The sequence below is a fragment of the Natator depressus genome, chromosome 2 (genome assembly GCF_965152275.1).
Source record: "Natator depressus isolate rNatDep1 chromosome 2, rNatDep2.hap1, whole genome shotgun sequence".
NCBI lineage: Eukaryota > Metazoa > Chordata > Testudines > Cheloniidae > Natator > Natator depressus.
In genome coordinates this window covers 224,088,777-224,112,323 of record NC_134235.1, presented here as the reverse complement: position 1 = coordinate 224,112,323, position 23,547 = coordinate 224,088,777, and the positions used below count along the sequence as shown (strand labels likewise).

General features: G+C 42.4%; 1 protein-coding gene and 1 pseudogene across 1 annotated transcript in view; one reads left to right on the top strand and one right to left on the bottom strand.

Moving 5' to 3' along the window:
- The window catches only part of ST8SIA6 (ST8 alpha-N-acetyl-neuraminide alpha-2,8-sialyltransferase 6), a 46,012-nt gene extending 26,300 nt beyond the window's left edge, over window positions 1–19,712 (top strand). The window contains exons 5-9 of the mRNA XM_074946020.1: window positions 2,950–3,094; window positions 8,209–8,321; window positions 10,505–10,597; window positions 12,835–13,307; window positions 17,775–19,712. Coding sequence (XP_074802121.1) covers window positions 2,950–3,094; window positions 8,209–8,321; window positions 10,505–10,597; window positions 12,835–13,303 — 820 coding nt within the window. The 3' untranslated portion in view covers window positions 13,304–13,307; window positions 17,775–19,712. The remainder of the gene's footprint in view (window positions 1–2,949; window positions 3,095–8,208; window positions 8,322–10,504; window positions 10,598–12,834; window positions 13,308–17,774) is intronic.
- Window positions 19,713–22,749: 3,037 nt separating this feature from the next.
- Window positions 22,750–23,319, bottom strand: LOC141981755 (ubiquinol-cytochrome-c reductase complex assembly factor 1-like; annotated as a pseudogene).
- Window positions 23,320–23,547: the final 228 nt, after the last annotated feature.

Here is a 23,547-nt window from a genome sequence, read left to right as displayed (position 1 = left end):
ACTTCACTCTTCTTGGATATTACAGTGAAACAGCAAACATTAAAAAGATGGGTGAAAGAGCCTTGCTTTTTCCCAGAAGGCTCATTCCTAAAGCTTTGGAAACTACTGTAGGGTGGATTGCTTCTGCCCCACAGGCTTCTCTATCTAGAGTTTTTAGTCTCAGGTTACCTAGGGAACCTGAATATTAACTACTACATTAACATTCTTCAAAGATTTTTCATGTAAGAGGTATATTGTTAGTACAACAAGCTACAGAACCCAGCTGGGTACCTCCACAGCTATAATTGGTTTTCATACCTACACATTTCTTTTGAGCAAGATGCAGCTTCACAATTTCTTTGCTTTAGTGATTTTAGGCTTTATTCATTTGTGCCAATGGAATTCAAGCTGCAGACCTTTATCCTTCATCAGCAATCAGGCCTTAGCACTGCAGATGCAGCCTGGTTCGTCTCCATATTGGTCGCTGTATCCTTCAGCTTTGCCACTGAGAGACTTTTCCTTCCATGGAGTTCTTATATGTCTTCTCCCTCACAGCCACTTCGGCCTTCTCCACCATTTTTGTGCACCCACTCTGGGCCTCTGGCCCTCCCTTCCATATCTTTCCCTACATGTGGCCCTTTTCCTGGCAACTTACTTTCTTTCTTGTTCCTCATCAGGACCCTGTCCTTCCCTGAGCTACAGTTCTGTTTGTGAGGGCACTGCCTCCTCACATGTCCTGGTTTTGCCCCTCCCACTTCCTGCTTTCTCCACAGAAAGATAATCTGCATCCAGGTAGGTTGTAGACAACTGCAACCATCATTTTGTTGGGGGGTCAGCAGCTAGCAACAATTCACAGATAACTCAGGAAAAATCAGACTTTTAAAAGTAAATATATCAGCTGGTCTTTCAATTTAAAAATACAAAATAATTTATATATATATAATTTTTTTTTAAAAGCAGCAAAATATTTAATTGTGTTCATAATTTCCCTTAGAGAATACAGTTAATTATATTGATCCAACGGTCCAACTCTAGATAAGTGTTTCAAATTTCCAATTATAAACTGTTTTCAAAAAACCAAATCATCCTGTTGCAGAGAGGCCAATAAAGCCCCTTTCACTGCTTAGACCATGAACATAGGGCTAAGTCAGGCTTAAGCAGCACACAAGGTCTTGTAGAGATTCTCTACACTCACTAGGATTAATAACTCTTTTTAGACAATATCAGACTATTTTGTAACCATACTATCTGCTCTGAGTAAGGGTAGTGGTGCTCTAAGAGCACACCAGAGAACTGTTCACCTAATTCTTCTTTGAGTGATGGTCCCTATAGTATTCCATTGAAGGTTGACGCATGCGCACCATGCGTCCAGAGCTGGAGAACTTGAAAGTAGTGTCCGTTGATTCATGAATGCGCTCTTGTCTCGCCTCATGGTTTCGTCCAAGGTGATAAAGGGTGGAGCAGACCGACCACGTCTCCAGTTCCTTTTCACTCCTGCATGATCCAGGTCAGAACTACTAGTGTTCTCTTGCGTGTGATACACTCTTTTTAAAAGGTGCAATTGTGTGTAGTTTTTTTATAGTATTTAGCTGTTTTACTGTTTTTACATAGTTTTTACCTCATTTTAGTAATTATTTAGAGTTGATTTGGGACTTTTGGGGGAATCTGTTTACTTATAAACGCCCCCCCCCCCCCCCCCGTACGCATGCATGGGATACGGGACTGTGCTGAAGACCCCAGGCTTTAAAATCTGTGCTTCCTGCCCAAGTTCCTTCTCAGTCAGCAACAAACATCAATGCTGCCTCTACTGCTTGGGAGAAGCCCACGTTGTGTCCAGGTGCAGCATCCGCTAGTCCTTCAGTCTGACATTCCAAGGCTATCACTGCTGACCACAGGCTGACAATCTGGAAGTGTGAGGTAAAAGTGTTTAGAGATAAAGGCCCAGACCCTCGGTGGGAATTAGGCTCCGAAGTATCTTTTGACGTTCTGGGCCAAAATGATTCCCCAGTATCATGGACATGGTGCATTGTGGGGTGTATCAGAGCCCAGAATAAGACAAAGGGCAGCAGGATCAATGGCAGATTTCAGAGTCCTGATGGTGCTGTTCACGACTTTACTGCTTTTCAAAATAATACTGCTTAGCATTTACACACGCCCCTTGAAGAAATAAACTGAGTTATGAGTTGGACAATCAAGATACCATCCTTCTAGAAGTCATTGAAATGGAGGCTGCCTTATTGATTAGATGTTTTTTGTGGATCGTGTTGGCTTATCTTTCTATTTCTCACACACACACACACACACACACACACACACACACACACACACACACCCACACCCACCAAACACGGAAGATATCTATCTTATTTATTTGTATCTTCTAATTTATTTAACATCTGCTAAATCTTGCACAGCAGAACTGTGCTGAGTGGTGGAAGACATTAATCATTCATTAATTAGCTCAACCATCTAGCTGTTCTCATAGCTGAGCTACGTAACCAGGTGTCTCCTTTCACTGTTCCCACATCCTCTCTCTCCATCCCTTCTGATTGTTACACCCACCTCTTACATTTTTGTTGAAATCTGATTAACTCTTCAGGGCAGAGACTAACTCTTATTATATGTTTGTACAGCACCTTGCACAGTGGGGCCATGGTCTCTGATGGGGCCGCAGTGCTTCTGTAGTACTAATTTATAACAATAATAAGGGTGATTGTGGCCTATTTTCCTGGAGGGTGGAGGGAGTGGAAAAACAAGGAAAGAGAAGGGGTTCTTGGGTTTGCCACAAACCGTAAAATCGTTGTTGACAAAGCTGAGCTGTTTTGTACTGGTTACAAAACAAGTCAGGGGAAAAATCATTCTGAAAGGTTCACACAGCTTTATTGGTAACTAAATTAATTAAAAACAGACTTTATTTTCTAGTTCTCTGCCACCTCCTTATCGTTCATTAGCTACACTGGTCTTTTGCAGGTTAGAACTAGCTTCCTGCTGTGATGCTGTTCACAACTTTATTGCTTCTCAAAACAATACTGCGCTGGGAAGTAACATGAGTTATGAGGTGGACAATAAAAAGACTCTCCTCATCACAGAGGACATTTTTAGGATGCTGCCTGAGGTAAGAACAGTTTCTTTATCTTTCAGAACTAGAGCTGTTTTATTTGGCTCTTCAGAGGATGCACCCACCACACACACATCCACACTCTCTCCTTATTTCTTGATAACTTTCTTGTGCAAAGGAGAGGGGCTGGCTGGAACTCCCATTAGGATATGTCTACACTGAACCAGGAAGAGCGCCTCGCAGCTCAGGTCCACAGGTTTATACTAGCAGGGCTTGCACCAGTGCATTTAAAAATAGCTGTGTAGAGCTTGCAGCTTGGGCTGGAGCGTGGGCTCTCAAGCCCACTCAGCCCCCACAGACTTCAGAGCCCAAGCCACAGTATCTATGCAGCTATTTTTAGCACGCTTGCACAAGACCCGCTAGTGGACCTGGCCTGGGAGGCTCGCTGCCAGATGCAGTGTAGACGTACCTTTAGTATCTATGAACTCCGCTGGTAGCTCAGCCCACAGGGGTTACTGCAGAACACTGCAAATTGCAACCTCTCTCAGCAGCCAGATGTGCCTCGGCAGTACTTTCAGTCCAGGGGCAACAGATCAGGTCTATGGACTGAAGGCCATTGTGCAAATTAACATTGCTCTTCTCACACCTAGTTTCAGGTGATTATGAAAAGTTTCAGTCTTCAATAGATGGTTTGTATTCTTTTATTCCATGCTAATCCTGGTTACTGTGTGATAGATCTCAGGAACTGAACCAGACCTCTCTAGAACTGAAAACATGACTATGTTACAGGTTGAGCTAAAGAGACTGCTAGAGACACTCATCCTCTGTGGATGGAGCACAGAAAGGAACATTGCCCATTGGATTACATGTGCCTCTCCCTTCCTGAGTATCTGACAAAATGGTTCCTCTTGACACCTCTTCACCACCTTCTTATGTATGCTCAAGTACTATGGACCTGATCCTCCTCTCTCACTGATGTTAATCAGGAGTAAATCCATTGAAGTAGATAGTTACAGTGGTGTAAAACTAGGGTAAGTGAGAGGATAATCAGGCCTTGTACATATATGCAGATACCAGAGAGATACATGCACTGGCTATCCCAGACAGACTAGTTTAGCCTCAGGTCTGTCTCCTGCAAATACGATGTGTTTCTTCAGTGAAACTGAGTGACAAAAAACAAATTCTTTCTCCAACATCAAAGAGGTGCCTTTGTTCTCCAGACAAAGCCCTTTTATTGTGTTGTCTTGAGAGAAACTTCTGTAGGGACTGGCATTTACCAGCTTTCACACACTTTCTTGCTTTCCTGTATGGCAGCCTCTCCTGTTTCTCTCCTTCTCCCTCCTAGCACACATAGCCAGTCTGAGAAAAGGGGAAGGATAACATTAGGCACCTGAGTTTCCCCCTGGCAGTAGCAGTTCCTGGAGGTCTCCCTAGATACATGGTCCCACTAAGGGTATATCTGCACTGCAATTCCATGCTTAAGCTCAGGATCAAATGTAACACACCACCCTTGCATCTACACTGCAATTGCACAGACCTAGGGTCCCAGGACCCTCAGGGCTGCAGGGTCTGAGCACAAGTCAAGCTAGGACTGCAGGTTCAAGCTCTATTGCTTTGCAATGTAGCTGCAGCCTTGCTTCAGTCTTGTCCTCTGAGTCCACCAGAAGTGTCCCACAATTCTATGGGCCAACCTCCTTAGTTCTTGCTATCTCAACAATTTCCAGTCGACTCTATTGAAAATGGAAGTCACCCCGCTTGGCGTACGGTAGCAGCTCAGGTCAGCGTTAACCCCTTCTCTTCTGAACACCAAGCTCCCAGCACACTGTCAGAGAGCCTCCTGGGTCTGCAATGGAGACTGAGCAGGGCAAGACTTTTGTAAATCGTGCTGCTTCATGGTCACAGGAGCACAGCCCAATTTTGGTGAATCTCTGGTGCAAGGCCAGTAAAACGGTGAACTTCAGCAAATGTACCAGGAATGACCATGTGTACCAGCAGATAGCTTTAAAAAAGCTGGCAGCTTTAGATGGGTGCTCAGTGCAGGGAGCGTAGTAAGAGGCTTAAGAGCAAGTACTGGAAGACCTAGACAAGAACCACACCTCGGGCAACTTTGCCAACATCATGGATGTCTTATGAGGCGTTTGACCGTGTGCGGGGCACTGCACCCAGCATGGAGCCAACCATGAGTGATAACCTGGTGAGCTGGGATGGTGCCCTGCTGGCCCCTGAAACCAGGATGGGGACTGATGAGAGCCAGCAGCAGGCTTCAAGAGAGGTGCATAAAGTGACTGTTTATGAAACCAATCCCAGAGGAGGCTGTGTATCAGGATCAACAGCAAATTCAAGGTCCCTACTCAGAAGAGCTGTTTGATTTCTCCCCCTCTGAGAACAGTCCACTGCTGAGTCTACAGCAAACCTGGTGGAGACGGAAGCCACCCTGGAGCCTGGTAAGTTTATGACTCTGATTTACAGTTTTTATTACAGTACTGGGAGGGATTTCTGCTCTAGAAGCAATGCACAAGTTATGATCAGCCTTGGCTACCAGTGTGTGTTCACTAATGGTGGATTGTATCACAGCGCCTTGGTGTCCCCTTTCTCTCCCCCGCCCCCTCCAATCAGGTGGAGTTCAAAATGGAGACTGGGAATTTCAAACAGTCAGTCATAAACAGCTGTAAAGGTATTTTCACTGTAGTCACAGATGTTTCAGGGTCATGCATGTTTTTCCTTTCAGTAGTAAGGGCTTGAAATTTGCCATTCTGTAATCATTCCTCCTTGCTCTGTGGAGCCACCTGGAAACAGTGAAAACTGTGTGTGTGTGAGAGAGAGAGAAAAACAGTATTCTATTTCCAAATCTAGTCCACTTCAGTCATAGGTAGTCAATGCAGTCTGTGGGTCACCAAATTATTTCTCCCAAGTGCAAGTGGGGTGTCAGTTTTTGTCCAGAACTGTGGTGGGTGCAGGGAGGCAGAATGCTGTGGAGTTCCGCATGCTTGCATGCAGCAATAACCGGGCACAGCCATGTGTGAGCTAACACAGCATCCTGTTAATTCCCTCATGGATTCAGACCCAGTCCTGGTTAATGATAACTTTTTTCCTGAAGCAGGAACTCCAGATATGCAGTTACACTGTGGGAAGGGTATATTTTCCAGGGCGACCTCAGTAGCTGACTAGCCCACTTCACTCACAGATGTGCTGTTCCGTCACTGTAGATTTGACTACTTCTGCTGCATGCACTGCAGGTTTCCCACCAGCAGCTTGGAATAACATCTCCCTGTGGCAATAGGGCACCACAAGAGGAGTTTTATTTCCTCCAAAGTGTGAAAGGCCTGAAATGATGGGGGAAGCCTTTGCAGCAAGGGCACTATCCTCCCCCACATATGTGCTCCATATGCCACTTGTTATAAAATGTTTATAAAACAGAAAACTGGTTGTAATTTTAACCATGGTGCTGTAACTGCAAATAACCAGGCTGTGGCCAGAGAGAATGTGGACTGAAGCATCCCTTTCACAATACATGTCGGTTCAGTTTCTAAATGTATTGTTTTATGTCCTTGCGATTCCACAAGAATTAATTCTGTGCTCCTCCACTGAGCTACTTTAGACAGTATCCCTCTGTTTCTTGTCCTATTTCAGGCCACTCCACCTCTACTGCCTGCTGTTCATCAGGAATTGCTCACGGGCCATTCCAAACAAAGCATTTCCATGATAAGTTATGATCAATGTTCTTGACACAGCAGACCAGCAGGTCCAGTACCAGAAGAAGAGGGATGGAAGCCTGGAGCAACGGCATGCTGAAAGGCAGGAGGAATTGCTGAAACCATTCTCTGAGCTCTGTCCTCCCTTAGCTGCCGCTCCTGTTCCAGGAGCCGCTTTGCAAGTGTCTGCTTCCTCGCTGAAACCCTCTCCTCCACCAAAGAGCCCCACACCTGATTGCCTCAGAGATCTCTGCTACCACTTTACCCACAGTCAACTTTCCAACCCCAAACTGGTTGGCAATGGACCTGTAGCAGTCTGGAATAGCCAGCTTCCAGACAGTTATAGAAACCTGCTTCTGGACCAGCAAGGATGACTTCAGTTGTCTCTTTACACAGGAGGGTTGGGGTAAGCTGTTCACAAAGCTCCAGAAATGTAGCTTGCTTCATGCAAAAGTTTTGGACCCACTGCTGGTCCTCCCAGGTCTTCATGACAATGTGCTCATGGCCCTGTGCCAGAAACTCTGGTCTACATATGGGGCATCAGTGGCTATGCCAGTTGTACCAAACAGCAGCAGCCAGTGTGAGTCTGCGGTGCCAGGGTACTCCTCCTGCTACTCCATCAGGAAATCCGTCCGGTACCTTTGGTGGGACAGAAAATGCTGCTGAAATGTCCACCAGTGCCTCATGGATGCTTTGCCAGTCACAAAAGTGAAAGTACAAGCAAGAGAAGTTCTTCAGAAGGCGTCTCCTCCATGCCACTGGCTCCAGTCATTAGGAATGCACAAACCACAATGACTGCTCGACAGGCTCAGGCTGTTCAGACTTCCTGTAAGAGGAAGGGTGGGCAGTAAAGTTTTTTTTCCCACGGTCAGAGGACTAGAGCAGCACTTGTGACTCTGGGATATGGTTGGTTTGGCTCAGGTCTGTGTGTAGCTGTGTGGATGCCAGAGCCCCAATTTGAAGCATGGGTTAGAAAAGTCTTAACATAGTTTTAAAAACAGTGTAGATGCTTAAACTCAGGATTCCTTAACAGGTCAGTAGACTCGAGTCCCACTAACCCTGAGTCCCGCTAACCCTGGGCTTACATTGCAGTGTAGACATACCCTGTGCCCCTCAGGGGATACTGTCCATAACAGGAGTGTTATATGGTAAACATATATCAAATATGTTCTGAGGAAAGAAACAAAGCAAGCTATTTATCTTTTTTTTTTTTTTTTTTTTTTCAATTTTAACAATGCAAAGTGACTTCCCCAAACTGTTGAAAGCAAAGATAGCAGCTCACAGTCCATTCTTGCTCATTGCACCTCTCTGTTACCTCTGACTGTTGCAGACTTGTACCGCATTCTGTGTGCGTTCTCTGCAATTTACTGGCGTTAGCCTGCAAGTAGTTCTCGTTCTGATTCCATATCACTAGAACTGCCAAAAAAAAAAAAAATACCCCACCCCAAACTCTGTTCATGCTCTTTTTGTTCTTTTCAGTCCCCACCCCTTTTGGACTATCCTTTTAAGCACTGTGCAGTGGTTGGAAATGGGGGCATTCTGAAAAACTCCAGCTGCGGAGCTGAAATCGATAAGTCTGACTTTGTATTTAGGTAAGAGCTCCTAAACACTATTGGGATTAGAGTGCTTGAAGGGACTCTGTCAAGATTGGTAGGCCAAAAAGTAAACCAAATGGCTGTGCTATGGTTAATTGGCATGCACATGCCCACCATCCCCGTCTCACCATCCTCTCAGCCTGTCTGCCCCATTTTTCAACACAATAGCCACGCATCATGTTCTGCTCTGTAAATTTCACTACTCTGAGTGCGTATAAGAAGAGAGCAGAAGCAGAGAAGAGCGCACATGTATTCACACACCTGCGATTTCAGGGAATGCCAGCAATTCTTTCCCAAGTGTCTGTCTACTGGGTCTTGCCCACATGCTCAGGTTTAACTGATCACCGCATTTGGGGTGGGGAAGGAATTTTTCCCCAGATCAGATTGGCAGAGACCCTGGGGGGTTTTCATCTTCCTCTGCAGCATGGGGCACAGGTCATGGAAATGGTGGATTCTCTGTAACTTGAAGTCTTTAAATCATGATTTGAGGTCTTCAGTGACTCAGCCTGAGATTAGGGGTCTATTACAGGAGTGGGTGGGTCAGGTTCTGTGGCCTGCGATGTGCAGGTCAGACTAGATGATCACGATGGTCCCTTCTGCCAATAAAATCTGAGTCTATGAACCTGGATGTGTTCTAGTTTGGGGGTTGAGCCTCTGAGAAGCTCCGATTTTTGCTTATTGAGCATTATTTAGGGTTGAGGGGTATTTTTCTTTTGATCAGGAGAAGAGAGGTTTTTTTATTGTGACCCAAGCTAGCATTAAATGTTACATGCTTGCCCTTGCCTTAGTCTTCATGCCAGGCACCTTAACCTTCTTGAGCACTTTTGAAAATCCCCTAGGCCCCTACTGGCATTTTTGGATACCTTTAAAAACTGGTTGTAGGAGCCTAAGTCACTTTGGGTACTTTTAAAAATGTTACCAATTGACATTCAGGGGACTACTCACAGGTATAAAGTCAAGCAGATGGTTACATGTTTTGCAGGATTGGGGCCTTGGGCTTAGGTTTTTTAAGGTTTTTAGGCCTTGCAATGCTGAGTGGAGCAAGGCCTAGGGGAAAGGTTTTTAAAGGTGTTTAGGTGCCTAAAGATAGGCACCTAAATAGCTTCTCAAACTCCCAATGGGAGTTGGGCACCTCAGCACGTTTGAAAATCCCTATAGGCACCTAACTACCTCCTGAGGTGCCTAAGGGTATGTCTATCCTGCAGCTGAGAGCAAGTCTCCCAGCCCGGGCAGACAGACCTGGGCTAGTGAGGCTTGAGCTAGTACACAAAAAATAGCAGTGTGGATGTTGCAGCTTGGGTGGCAGCTTGGGCTCTCGAGCCCACCTGACACCGTGGGTCTGAGCTTGGGTGGCAGAGATTCCTTTTGAGTCTCACTCCAGGTTGTGGAAGTAAAATTCCACTTTGTTCTCCAACAGAAACTTTCCAATATGTGAATGAGCAACAACCTTGCAGGCAGACCTGAGTCCACACCCATCTCCACTGGATTTTGTCTTATTTTTGACTTACATCTGTGCTTGTACACAAGACAAAAGAGAAGCCTTCCTTCTAGTCTATGTCTAGTTTAGATGATTGGCTTGACTAGAAGTGTTGCTAAACCTAAATGTAGCAGGTTTTTAAAGAACATAAGTGTTGGTAAACATAATTCAGACTAAAACTTTTTTCTTTTACCTTTAATAGAAATTTGAGTATTTACTACTGAATCAGTAGTTGGAATGCATTAGTAGTTGGACACTTTTCCATTTTCATCTTTGATGCAGGCAATAATATCACTATGCCAATTGCATCTTTAGTATTAATCTCACTGTTTTTAGTCAGAAAACTACAGAAAACCTTTAGAGGAGCTGCATTACTTTATCTTGGAAGGACATAGTGGCAGGATATAGTCTAGTGGTTAGAGCAGGGGAACTGGGAGGTGGGACTTCCTGGGTTGTTGTTAGCTTGGCTACTGACTTGTGTAATTTGGAGAAAATGTGACACTCTGTACCTCAGTGTACTCATCTGTAAAACCGGTTAAATACTTATTTTCAGGCATGTAGTAAGGGTTCATTAATATTTATTTATCGGGTGCTTAGAGGGAGGTGACATGTAAATGTTATGGTGCAGTCGAGGAATTTGCATAGAATAACAGCAGGGCATTTGTGCTGGGGTTCTGTTTAAATAACTGTTTCTAAATCTCAGGTGTAACCTTCCCCCAACCACAGGAAGTGTTAGCAAAGATGTTGGCAATAAAACAAATCTCGTGACTGTTAATCCAAGTATCATAGCACAGAAGTAAGTATCACCCCAATTTTTGTTCCTGTGTAATGTTGTCTAATTGTTGGACATGCTTTAGATTTTGTTATTAAACCCTTTGGGAAGCTATCACGGTGGGCAATACATTCTGATTACTTCATTAGTGATCCTTAATTCCCAGGTAAAAGCCATACAAGCAAATGGAAGCTCATTAAACAAGTCCTTTTGGACAGAAATGAGTCAACAATACAGAGATGAGCAGTGCCTCTGTTTGCACCCACCACATGTTTCTAACCAGGAGCAACAGCAGCATTTCTCATCTCAAGTTCATTCTCTAAAGCTGGCATTCTAGCCATGATTTAGGAAAGCCCTTAAACAAAAAACTGAGCTTATTGCTTATTGACTATCATTTAGGGTCCATCAGTGGGACTTATCATTAAGAGTATGCTCAAGTGCTTTCCTGAATTGGGGCCTAAATTTCTGTAATGCATTGTCTGAACACTAAAGAATCCAACCCAAAGTAGATCTCCCTTTTTTTTCCTCCAAAGTGTTTTGCTTGCTTCCCCGTCTTGGGAAGAAAACAACAACAAAAGTCTGATTAGAACTTGCTAATTATTGTATAACCTTCAGTTTCACATTGGGCCATTAGCTGTTCTAGCTAGTGCTTATCTGCCAAATGAATCAGTGTGGTATGTTGATATTTATTGCTTAATAATCTTACAGCATCTTACAGTTTGTCTTCTCTGTATTCCTCAAACAGACCAACCAGACAAAATTGACTCTAGCTTAAAAGTGAGACGAAAACAATTGAATACACAGAAAACTGAAGTTTTGTTGTAGCCATGTCGGTCCCAGGATATTAGAAAGAGAGAAGGTGGGTGAGGTAATATCTTTTATTGGACCAGCTTCTGTGTCTCTCAGCATCAGAAGTTGGTCCAGTAAAAGCTATTACCTCCCCATCTTGTCTCTCTAAAAGAAGTTTGTCATTGAATCAAGGAGATAGCTGGAGTCTTTGGAATAAATTCCGCTTTGATGCGCTTGCAACCCTTACTGATGTAAATGGAGATGTATTAGTGGCTTATACCAGCAGTGAATTTTGCCCATTGACTTCAGTGGGGTTGCAAGTAAAAGCAAAAGCAGAGGTTTAGCATAAGAAGGTAGTTTCGTTGGTGGCTATCGAATCTATTTATTGCTCTTGGGCTTAATCATGATGTTCCACTAAGTTTTTTACTCCGGTTTTTATTCAGGCAAATCTCGACTGAAGTTAACAGCGTCAACCTTCATAAGACTCAATAAAAATGAGTCAGAACTTTGGGATTTGGCCATTTCAATGATTGTAGTTTTCAGGGAAAGCTGTAAGTGCCTTAGAAGGAGGAGAGGGAAAGGGTTGTCTAGAGAACTGCTCTAATTTTAATCACTTCTAATTAGCAAGCTAAGTGTGGGGCTCTTCTCACAACACTGTAGTTGAAGTTATATCAGCCATTCTGTTATGAACTGTGTTTTCAAGGCATTTACAGTACAGATGTAAAAATTATTGCAGGGCTGAAACAAAATCCCAAAGCAAAATCACTTTGACCGTTTTTCTTATATTGCAGAATTTTGGAGGGCTCAACAGTTTGACATGAGATCTGGCAATTCATTAGAAGTATGGTCTGATCTTCAAAAGTGCTGAGTCAGTGAGAGCTTTGGGTGTCATCAGCTTGGAAAATCAGTCCAGTAGTATTTAAAAAGCAGCTACGGTTCTGATTCTGCAAAGACTTAAGCGTGTGCTTAACTTTACCTCCATGAGGACTATTCACATACTTAAAGTTAGGCACATGCACAAGTCTTTGCATGGTTGCAGCCTACATTTGTAAAGCAGCTATCACACGTGTAGTGACTACTTGGCATAAAGATTTTTATGGTATATGCTAATGTGCACATTTTTAAATGTGTGGGGTTTCTCGCACCTTCCTTTGAAGACATGATTCTGGACTAGGCGGACCACAGGTCTGATTTGGTATGGCAACTCCTGTGAAATTAAGTAAATTGCATAGTGAATTTGTGATTATTAAATAATTCATATAAGGCCAGATTTTCATAATAGCACATGCAAAACTGTGATCATATCATTTACAGTTACTGCCATTTAATCTGTACATGTAGTAATAGTGCTCACAGATTACGTGCTCAAGCAGTTGTGAAAATCTGGCCTGCAACAATAAATTGTTGAATATTGAATTCAAGCATTTTTTCCCTCTAAAACTGATAAGTTCACTAGTCATTTTATTTGACAGATACAACAAGCTGAATGAAAAGAAGGTGACATTTCTGGAGAACATTGCAAGTTATGGAAATGCTTTCCTTTTATTGCCAGCGTTTTCCTTCAAAAGCAACACAGCTGCTTCTTTCAAAGTATACCACACTCTACAAGAGTTCAGAGCAAAACAGAGGGCGATATTTTTTCATCCCAGGTACCTGAAAAGTCTAGCCCAGTTCTGGAGAACTAAGGGCGTGAAAGCATACCGATTATCTTCTGGTTTTATGATTGCTAGTGCTGCTATTGAACTGTGTGAGAATGTGAAGTTGTATGGCTTCTGGCCTTTCTCTAAAACCACAGAGGAGTTGCCAATCAGTCACCACTATTATGACAACCAACTGCCCAAGCCGGGTTTCCATGCGATGCCCAAAGAATACAACCAGATTCTCCAACTTCATGGGAAGGGCATTGTGAAGCTGCAGTTTGGTAAATGTGACTCAGACTAAAAAGGTACGTCAGATTCCTCAAAGATAAAACACTTCCGTTTAAGTTTCAGGGCAAAACTGCCTTTTCTGCAACCAGGTGCTGTTCCCCAGATATGCACATTATTCCCAAAGCGTCTATGAGAGTTAGAGGGAGGATTGACTGCTCTGCCTACATGTACAGTACCCAAGGTTCGGGTCAACTCCAGCTTTTTCTTCCACATTGTCAACTTCTGAAGGGTGCATTGCTGCATACATGAAGGATTGGCAGCACCATCCATGATTGCCACAACTCAGTCTATCAATAGGGTTCTATTGCCCCAGATCTGTGCCCGCCAGTCGTCTGTGTTTTGTGATGGATTCCCCAAGGTGTCCTGGTTTGACTAAAAGTGGGCTATTTTATTTAAGACCGACACATTCTACCACCTGAAAGAGAAGAGGCAAGATTTTGGTGCTGCCTAAACCTTTCTACGCTGCCCCAACAGTGTACGGGACCATAAAAAGGGCCAAGCAGTCCATGGAGAAATTCACCCAGAGAAGAGGCAACATATGGCAGGTGTAGGGAACCTTGTGCCCCCCACCCACATGTCCCTGCAGAGTGGCTATGCCAGGTTGGCACAAGGAGAGGGAGTGACTACAGTACTCCGTGTTGCTGCAGTTCTGGTCTGCAGAGCAGCTGGTTGATGAAAGTGGAGAAGCTGCCATAGGTTACAGCAGCTCTTGGGACTGCTGTAACTTACTTTGGGGATTGCACTGGCCCACAGAGCATCCCAGAATCATAGAGGCATGAAGCACTGCACCCTCTTTGCCTGGGCTGCATCTTCTTTGTTCTGCATCCTAAGAGATGCAGCACAGAACTTGGCCCCAGATCTTGAGCCAATTTACTGAGTGCAAATTACAGTTGACTGTGGAAAGATTTGGTTGTGAGATTCTTTTGACCTGTTGACAAAACACAACCTGCCAATATCCTTCAGCTGCATCAAAATTTCCAGCTCAACATCTCGTACTGTTACTCACTATGACTCTCCAAAATGACTCCTAGTCACTAGGACTTTGACTCTCCAAAAGATGGGAGTCCAAACACCAATAAATAGATTATAATGAGACCTGAATATAGTATTTTAATTGGACTGATATAATCTTTCTCCAGTATTTTTCAAGTTATATAAAAGAAAACTGCCCAGCAATCTGAAAGTTCAAAAGCTAAGAAATACTTTTTCTTCTGCTTAGACTGTGAAATTTATTTCAAAATGGTTTTCAGTGCTATTTAGAAAACGCACTTTCACATATATATTTCACAGTTGCTTCATAACGATAAGATTGCTATCTTTTAAACTTTCAGACTGCTGGGCCAAGCCAAATAAGCACAATTTTCTTCCAGTGGTTTCAGATCTTCCCATGTTCAAAAGAAGAAAACAGAATGAGGATTGCTTATACATAACATTACAATACTTAATAGAATGGGGAGGTACACACTTTACTAGGTTATACTTTTTAATTGTAAAAAGGAATGGCATATAGGGAATGTTGAGAAATACATAATGTATTTTGTAATCACACATACAGTTGCTATGCTTTTTACATCCTGCGGTTTCCCCTGTTTGCACTTCATATAATATTAATCATGATAACTATGCCATATAATTTTAATTATAGTAACTATGCCAGCTAGGAAAATGAATAGGAAGCTGTTTATGAATTTTTCATCAGAATGGAGCACATAGGAGTCACAAAAAAGCTTAAGCATATATATGGGTGAATTAAACACTGTCAATGCTTGACAGATTGAGGATCTGAAAACCATTTCTGTGGCCAGATTTGCATGGTAAACTGCAAAAAAAACAATCTGAGGAGTAAATTGCACTGCCGTAACTCTGAAACTTTTTGACTTAATGGCTTGTATTTCCAAAAGGAAAGAATTTAATCCTTTAACAACAAAGAAGTGAAATGTTTTATTAAGATATCCTGTAGAGATGGTTGAAATTTTTAATGAAGCTTTTCATTGAAAAATGATGTTTTCATAATTTTTTTTAAAATATTCCACTCTGGAGAGCACAAGGATTAGGTCTGGGTCTGTCCCCTGAATGTGTGTGCAACTGGGGCAGGTTACTTAGACTCTCTTCCCCTTTGGGGCACCCACAGAGGTTTCAGCCATAATCTTGCCCACAGTGTTGTCTCTGCGGCTGTAAATGAGCACTGTGTTTTGTTGACCTCAATTGAGCAATGCTCTCATATACTCTAGCAAAGTGGCAGGATTCTCCTGTTGACCCACCCTTTTTAGCAGGTGTTCGAACCCTGCAGGGAGATGGTAACTGGTTCCTGATAACACCTTGTAGCAGGTGTCGCTTGTTAACCCCACCCTGGCGATAAGGGAAAGAAATTAGAGAGAGGAAATTATGGTTTGGGCTACTGATGTGTTGTCAAGGAAACGCAAGGAGTAGTCAGGAAGAAAGCTTAGCCTGAGGCTTATGTTTCCATTGCAGCTTGAGTCACCCATAAAGGCAAACCCCAGGAAGAGGGGAAGATTGCACTTCATGCTGTGGGCTAAATCTTCCAGCCATGTAATTTGGCGCAGATCCACTGATGTCAATGGAGCGGCACCATTTTCCACCAGCTGATGGCTAGTATGTGTAGAATCAGTTCAGAGCAGTATGGGAGCTCCATCTACTTAAATACACCCTCATGCAGGCACGTCCTTAGGCACACACGTATTTGCACTAGAATACATGCAGACTTTGTCACAGAGAGAGAAAATGAGAGATGCAGCAGAATCCTGGAATTATATTAAAAGAATGATCTAGAAGTGTTTCTCAATGACCGGTCCATGGACCGGCACTGGTCCCTGACATCTCCCTGACACAGATGAGGAAGGCAGTGAGCTGGTCCGTGGTATCAAAAAAGTTGAGAATCACTGATCTGGATTATTTTGTATTAGATAACTAAGTCATTTTTGCTATGGCTCTGTGGTTGAGCAGTCTTGTTTGCTCATTGGTTAAACCAGATAAGCCTGGAGGATTCAAATAAACATAGGTTCCAGAGGAGAAAAATAGCCCCTTTCCATGTCTAGAAATAGCAGGAAGAAGAATTGGCTTCAAGAAAAAATGTCAAATGATAAATTAATTAGTCTGGCAAAAATCTGATTGTTCAGAAGCCTCATTCAAGTACCTGGATAAGCAAACGTGCCAGAAGTTCTGCTTGCCAGAAAGAGACAAGGAGACTGGCTCCAGACTGAAGGGTATCTGACATAGCATTAAGCTGCTGCTCACTGGGGTGGGTGGCTGACCAGAGAAGCTGAGCAGGAGTGAAGCAGGGAGGATTGAGCCACCTCAGAGGTAAGAGGAGGAGAGGTGGCTAAGCAGGTTAATATTACTGGGCTGCCCATCAGAGGAGGGGCAAAAGGAGGAGGGGCTGAGCAGAGTGATGGAGTTGAGCTGCTCCTTGGCGAGGAAGGGGATGGGTATCATTGATGCTAGCAAAGCCTCGGTAGGTAGGGCCAGACAGAAAGGTACAGCTGAATATGCCTTCATCTGAGCCTCAGTTTGAATATTTGAGGTCAGTGGTGGTTGTGGAGCCTAATAATTGGGGTTGGGCTTTTCAGCTATAGTCAGGTGGTCCAAAGGTAGCTGTTTTGATAAAAAGGCAAGCAATAATGTGACTTTCCAGCCAAGCTAGAGAAGACTATGTAGCAACTTATGGAGCTATGCAACCTTAGCAGCAGCTGCCATTGCTATAGTACTGCATATAAGTCCTGATCCAGCATAGCACTTCAGCATGTGCTTAACTTTTAGCTCATGAGTCGACTCTATGAACTCAGTGGGACGCCTCACACACTTTAAAGGTAAGCATGTGCTGAAGTGCTATGCTGGATCTGGGCTGCAATGGGAATGATAATGCCGGTGAAGATAAATTGTTCTTGTCTAATTAGCAAGCCTCAGAATAGATATAATGGATCTGAAATTGTAAATAGAAACAATTTTATTTACAATTAATTTCTGCTAACTTTAATCAGGAAGGGGAGGGAACCATCTTCCAGAAGAAATGCAAGAATCTGAAACGCCTAAAGTTACCTCTACAGACATAGAAAATTCAGATAGCCATCTTATATTTGTATCTCCCATGTACAGGTCCATTGGCCTGACCCTGCTTAGCTGATAGGCCACCGCATGGTATGCCTCTAACTGTAGGCACTGCTGAATAACCACTACTGGAGATGTTCTAGTGATCTTAGAGCCCTCCTCTAAAGAGAACAGATGTTTGAACTAGATAGCTCACTATCGGTCCTTTCCACACCCTGAGGATTCTATGAGTCTATGATGATGTATAACAAATGTCTGAGACTCTATTCTAACATAAGGCTGAATACAGATTTGTGAGGCAAAACAGGCTTAAGTTACAAGAACTGTAAAAAAATTGGCTTATTTTGAATCTAATATACCGTTTACTTATGTACAAGAAACAGTGACACTTGTTGTTGTTTTTTTTGTTTTCATTCCAGGGTGGTGATTCCAAAGAAGAAAATTTGTGTGTATATCAGAAGTTTGGTATTGGATTTGATATGATGATGATTTGTGAGTATTAAACTGCACTATTATAATTTGGGAATATTTTACACTTAAGGAGAAAAGTAAATGATTTTTGACATAGCGATTGCTACGTTTTTGAACTTCTTGTGATCAAAATTGTTTATGCAAACAAAATTTATCTGGAAAATCTTTGGACTATTGGTTAAATTTAACAAAGCACAATCTTAAGATGGTGCCACTATGTGACATTTGTAATTTTTGCTTGTCAAATTATTATAATTTAAAAATGTTTTGACATTTTTTGTTCATTTCACACAAGGTGGACAAAAGTGTGTATTTATTAGCTCCACGGTCTGATGTGTTTACATTTGGCAATTAACTTTTTCTACTGAAGGCCTTGATCCTGCAAATTCCTCCACTAAGAGTAATTATTGCAGAAAAAAGTCATTTTGATTGTGGAATAGAGTGCCCGTGCCCTCTAGTGTCACCGAGACCACTTAAAGAGAGAGATAAAATGAGTCTGCTCTACAGTCTTAGCTAACAGGCAGTTGGCTTTTTATCTCATGCAGTAGAGGCTCATGCATTTAGCTCCAGAGGTCCCAGGTTCAATCCTGCCCGCCGACAACCAGGGTCTGTTGGTGTTACAAGTGGGAGCTTGTCCAGGATTTCAACTCGGAAGAAGACTCTGAAGCTCCGGGCATGCTTCCTCAGCTAGGGGAAGTATGTAACCTACACACCTTCTGGGTGTGGTGTTCTGTCCCCTCTAGTGGTGGGGGGCGTGGAGAGAGAGACTGACTGCTCTATAGCCTTAGCTAACAGTCAGTTGGCTTTTAGCTTGAGCGGTAGAAACTCATGCACTGAGCTCCAGAGGTCCTCAGTTCGATTCTGCCCGCTGACAATGGGCATCTGTTGGCATTACACCCACACTAGGGTGTTATACCACTAGTCAGTTTCCCCAAGTAGATAAGCCCTTACCCATGTGTTTAATTTTATGCACTGTGAGTAAACTCATGGATGTAATGGGACTACTTGTTTGAATGTGTGTAAGTGTTTGCAGGATCAGAGGCCTATGGTTGTTTGGTTTTTTTTTTTTTTTTTAAAACCAGTTTAGTTAATTGTATTCTCTTCTCAGTTCAGTTCAACTCCTGCTAAGGACAATGGGCTAGATTCTATGCTGTGCCTCCCAGAACCCTGGTAGTGCACACCACTATGGGCATTTCTCCTCCACCCCAGATGTGCATCCCGGCCCGCATACAAAATGGACCTGTCAGCCAAAGAAACCAACTGCAAAACCTCAGTCACCCTTTACATTTCTTCCTCAACTCACTGACATTCAGGCATAAAACCTTCCAAGGAGTTAGGACGTCTGATGCATTCCATTAAGACTCCCCAGTAGAGCTCTTCCAGTGTCCTGCCCCAAGCCACACACCCTATGCCAGGGACTGTAGTGGAGGTGGGGTTGTGTATGGACAGCCCCATACTAGTCTTGTGATGAAGCAGTTCTCCCCTGGCCCCTTGTGGCTCCTGTATGGTCCCTAAACACCAGTGGAGATTATAGGGGCGAGAGCAGAGGCAAAGTTGGCCCCACTGGAAAGAGCCCTATTAACGTTAGTGGGAGTTGGACTGAGCCTTTGTTCCTGTGCTTTTCATTTACAGGAAGTGATGTTCCTTTGCACATTATTACTCACAGATTTTAATATAGAATAGGACAAAATTCTAATAACCCGTTTCTGCTACCAGCAGAATCTCATGATCTCTTGGAGAGTCTATTGAATGATCAAGTCAAATATGACAGGTTTCAGAGTAACAGCCGTGTTAGTCTGTATTCGCAAAAAGAGAAGGAGTACTTGTGGCACCTTAGAGACTAACCAATTTATTTGAGCATAAGCTTTTGTGAGCTACAGCTCACTCACGAAAGCTCATGCTCAAATAAATTGGTTAGTCTCTAAGGTGCCACAAGTACTCCTTTTCTTTTTGCAAGTCAAATATATAATTTTTCTTACCCTTTGTACATATTCCGCTAAATCTCAGATATTTGTTTACTAAATATCATCTTTGACCAGATAACACTAATTCTTCATTCTACATTAGATTAAACATTAAATATTCCAATCATTGAGCTTAGCTGAGAGCAAAGTATTGGGGAAAAGACTGTTTAAATAAAGTGTAAAAGAAATTACTGTTTTTTCTTTAAATTTTATCTGTTATAGAAATATTCCTACATTCCTGTGAAATTGAAGTATATTTAATATATTTGTAATTTACACATGTTTTATATGTGCATTTTTATAACTGCTTCATATTTGGCCCTTATGTTTATATTCTTAATGTTTAATTACATCAAATACCTAATTAAATTAAATTCTGTTAGAATGAGACCAAGAAGTTACAAAATATTTTTCCAAAAATAGAAGGAAAAAGAAGTGATGCATCCCAATGGCAGAATTTTGAGATTATCTCATTGAATTCTGCATTAACAAGTAACTCTTCACCTGTCATTTTGAACAATTGCTTCCTGGATTTACTTCCTCTAGAAAAGTCAGAGCAAATAAAGACCGATGTTACACCAAGAGACTTCATTATCGTGGTGGTTTCAGAAGTGAGAGAATCTTTCTTCCATTTGCCTTTTTATTTATAGGAGTTAATCCATTGGAAAAAACTTTGGGTTTTCCCCCCCAAAATTTGCCTTTCCTGTGACTCCCTCAGTTTATTACAGAATGACCCAGTACAAAACTCTTACAGACATACTAAGGGACAGATTTTAAAACCTAGCCTCCCATTTGCAAGGATAGTTTGTGAGTTCAAATAATGTCACCTAACATCCTAATCTGCAACTGGATCACCCGAGTGCACCCCTGCAGACCTTCTCCTGAATTCACGCACTGCGGAATCCAAGATGATAGACACAGGTGCAGGGGTGTGTATGGGTAGATCCAGTTCCAGAATCTAGCTCTTTGAAATCCAGCTAACTGATTGTACATATCAGTTAGACATCTTGGTGAGATTAATTGTGCCTGTAGACAATTGCAAAACTGATAGGTGCAAAATCATGGTTGCAAATTGAGATACTGGTTGAAGCAGATTTAGGAGTTAAGCTTCTTTACAGACCATCTCTACTTTTGTTTTAGTCCATGTGATGCACAGACTGAAATTAAGGGAGAGTGGTAAATGGGGAGATTCTAAACTACATGACAGTTTATAAGGTTTATAAGTGAACATACATTTTCATTTTCAAGATAATTCCATGCATCATAACACATAACTATGGTCTCAGAAAGGTTTAAAACTTGTGTCCCTTGCCTGAGGTTTCAATGTCTCCAAAATGTGTATTGCTTGGGTTTGCTTTTATTTTGTTTCTTTTATATGTGAATATCACACTAGTTATTACACATTCTTTGAGCTGTTAGGACTGTGCATTTCACCAGAAAAAATTATGCTGATGGTGTAGGCTCTGCTAATGTTATTTCCAAAAAGGTCTCTTAAAAATCTATCATTGTACATTCTTATGCTTTAAGATATGCACTTGCTATTGTCTGTTCTCACATATTAAGATGTTACAGTATAATGTATAACTGTCTGTCTGTAGCATTTAGGAGGAGGCATGCAATGCCCCTCTACTGTATGTGTGCATCACCACTTGCTTTTATAACAGGAAACTGAGGTGAAGTTGTATTGTTGAGACATCAGTCAGTTGATTTTAATTTATACTTTGTTTTCTGTTTTTAAGTGCCTAATGATTTTATGTCAAAAACACATTGGTTTCACAGTTATGATGCATTCTTAGGACACTGTACCAGTTCCATATTGTTCTGTAATGGAATATTTTTGCAATTTGTTTGGAAATAAAGACTTATTAGACATACCTGTGGGCTGCTTTTTTTATCCTTAAGACGTACCTATTAAAAAACACAGTCACTGAACTAGAAACCCCATGTTGACCTTTAGTTTGTGCAATAAAGCCCTACTTTCTGTTGATTTATTTGGTGCAGGTTTTCTTTGAATAATACTGTTGGGGTAACAATTGCCTGCTTAACTAGTTAAAATGTTAACTAGAAAAGGTCTTGAACCTCTTCTTTGTGGGTAGAGCATAGTTTTATCCCCTAGAGAACATGAATAGACCATTGAGATGTTACTGTACTGCAGCAATCACTAGAGCACAGCTCTAGAAAGAATATAAGCATTTCAGGAAGATACAGCTACTTTGAAACAATAAGGACTCTAAAGTGACTTTTAGCCATAGTCCTACCATGGCCCTATCCCCTCCCTCTTGGTGGCTAGTACCCAAGGAGGTTAGCAAGGACTGTGAACATGCCTGGCCCTGGCTCCAGCTCCTTGCACCTACCTCTCCTTGTGCATCTGTGCAAAGGGCCAGTCACAGTCTGACCCTAACCTGGGCTTTAATCAAAAATCATTTCAAGATCTTCTCAGCCAATTCCCAAGCATTTTAATGCAAAAATAGACACTGTCCCCTCAAAGCCAGGATAGAGGCATATCAATGTTGAGAACACGCAGAACTCAGCCTTGTGCTTAGCAACTTTTCATGGAGCAGAAAGAGTAATGTCGTATCTGTGGAAGCAGCTCCCCTCTTGCCAGTTAAAGAGCAGAGAACCCGGTTCTTGAGGTAGCTATCACTTTTGGTAAGATATATCTGGTTTTCAAAAGATGGACGCTGTCTCTCAGAACCTACCTACAGGGTCAACTTTATGCTTCTGCAACAGCTAGGCATTCCTCAAGTGAACTAGCAGCATCTAATCCCAGATAGAATATTCAAAAGAGTACTGCTGTCAGGTTACCAACATGTAAAATCAATACAAAAAGGCTATTTATTTAAATATATTCTTTCAACAGCAAATATTTATTTCTTCCCTTCTTGGGTACCCCACAGAATAAGAACCTCACTTTTAGGTACAAGGTGATTTTTAACACCTTGTTCATTGACTGAAGGTCTCAGAGTCCTTCATTATTATACGCTGGGGAAGTTGGCTTCAGGATGCTTTGGGCATTACTCTCCACAAGAGGGCGCCAAGTCAGTAGCCGGTCCTCTCCATTTATAGCATCCAGGTACTGCAACTGCTTGCCCACATACTCCACTAGCTGCCTGGGGCCCTCCGTGCTTATTGAAAAGGATTCTCCAAAGGGCTGCTGCCAGTACATGGTCATCAGACAAAATCCCCTCATCATACCCAAATATAGCTGCATAGCAATTTTCTGTCATGCTTCTTCTAGAGTAACCGAATCAATCCGCATCACCTTACCACGCTGTTCAACATCTTCCCACATAGAATGAACTATATAGTGACACATGTATTTCCCAGCTTCACCCTCCTGTTTCATTCGTACCAGACATATACAGACATGAAGTGGGGCTACTAGAAACCATGAGTTCAATGTATCGGGCATATGGCACCTGTGAAAGAATTCCTCGTAGTCAGTTCTCTCCACACAGCAAGTGGATATGCGCAGAGCCGTTATCTTAATCTTCCATTTGTTATATTTCAGTGGTCCTGTGAATCCCATTGCTTCTAGTGCAGTAGGTTAATAATGCCCTAGACTTACCTCTACTGCAAGGTTATCAATGGTCTGTGTATTTACTGAGGCTCTCAAATAGAGATGGGGGAAAAATTGGACTGTACTTCAAGTCAATAAATGTATGTATATATATTCTGTTCCATAAATACCAGCAATTGCAGACCACAAGCAAATATTTTCCATTCCTGTGTGGGGATACCCTTTGTTTCTTTGCTT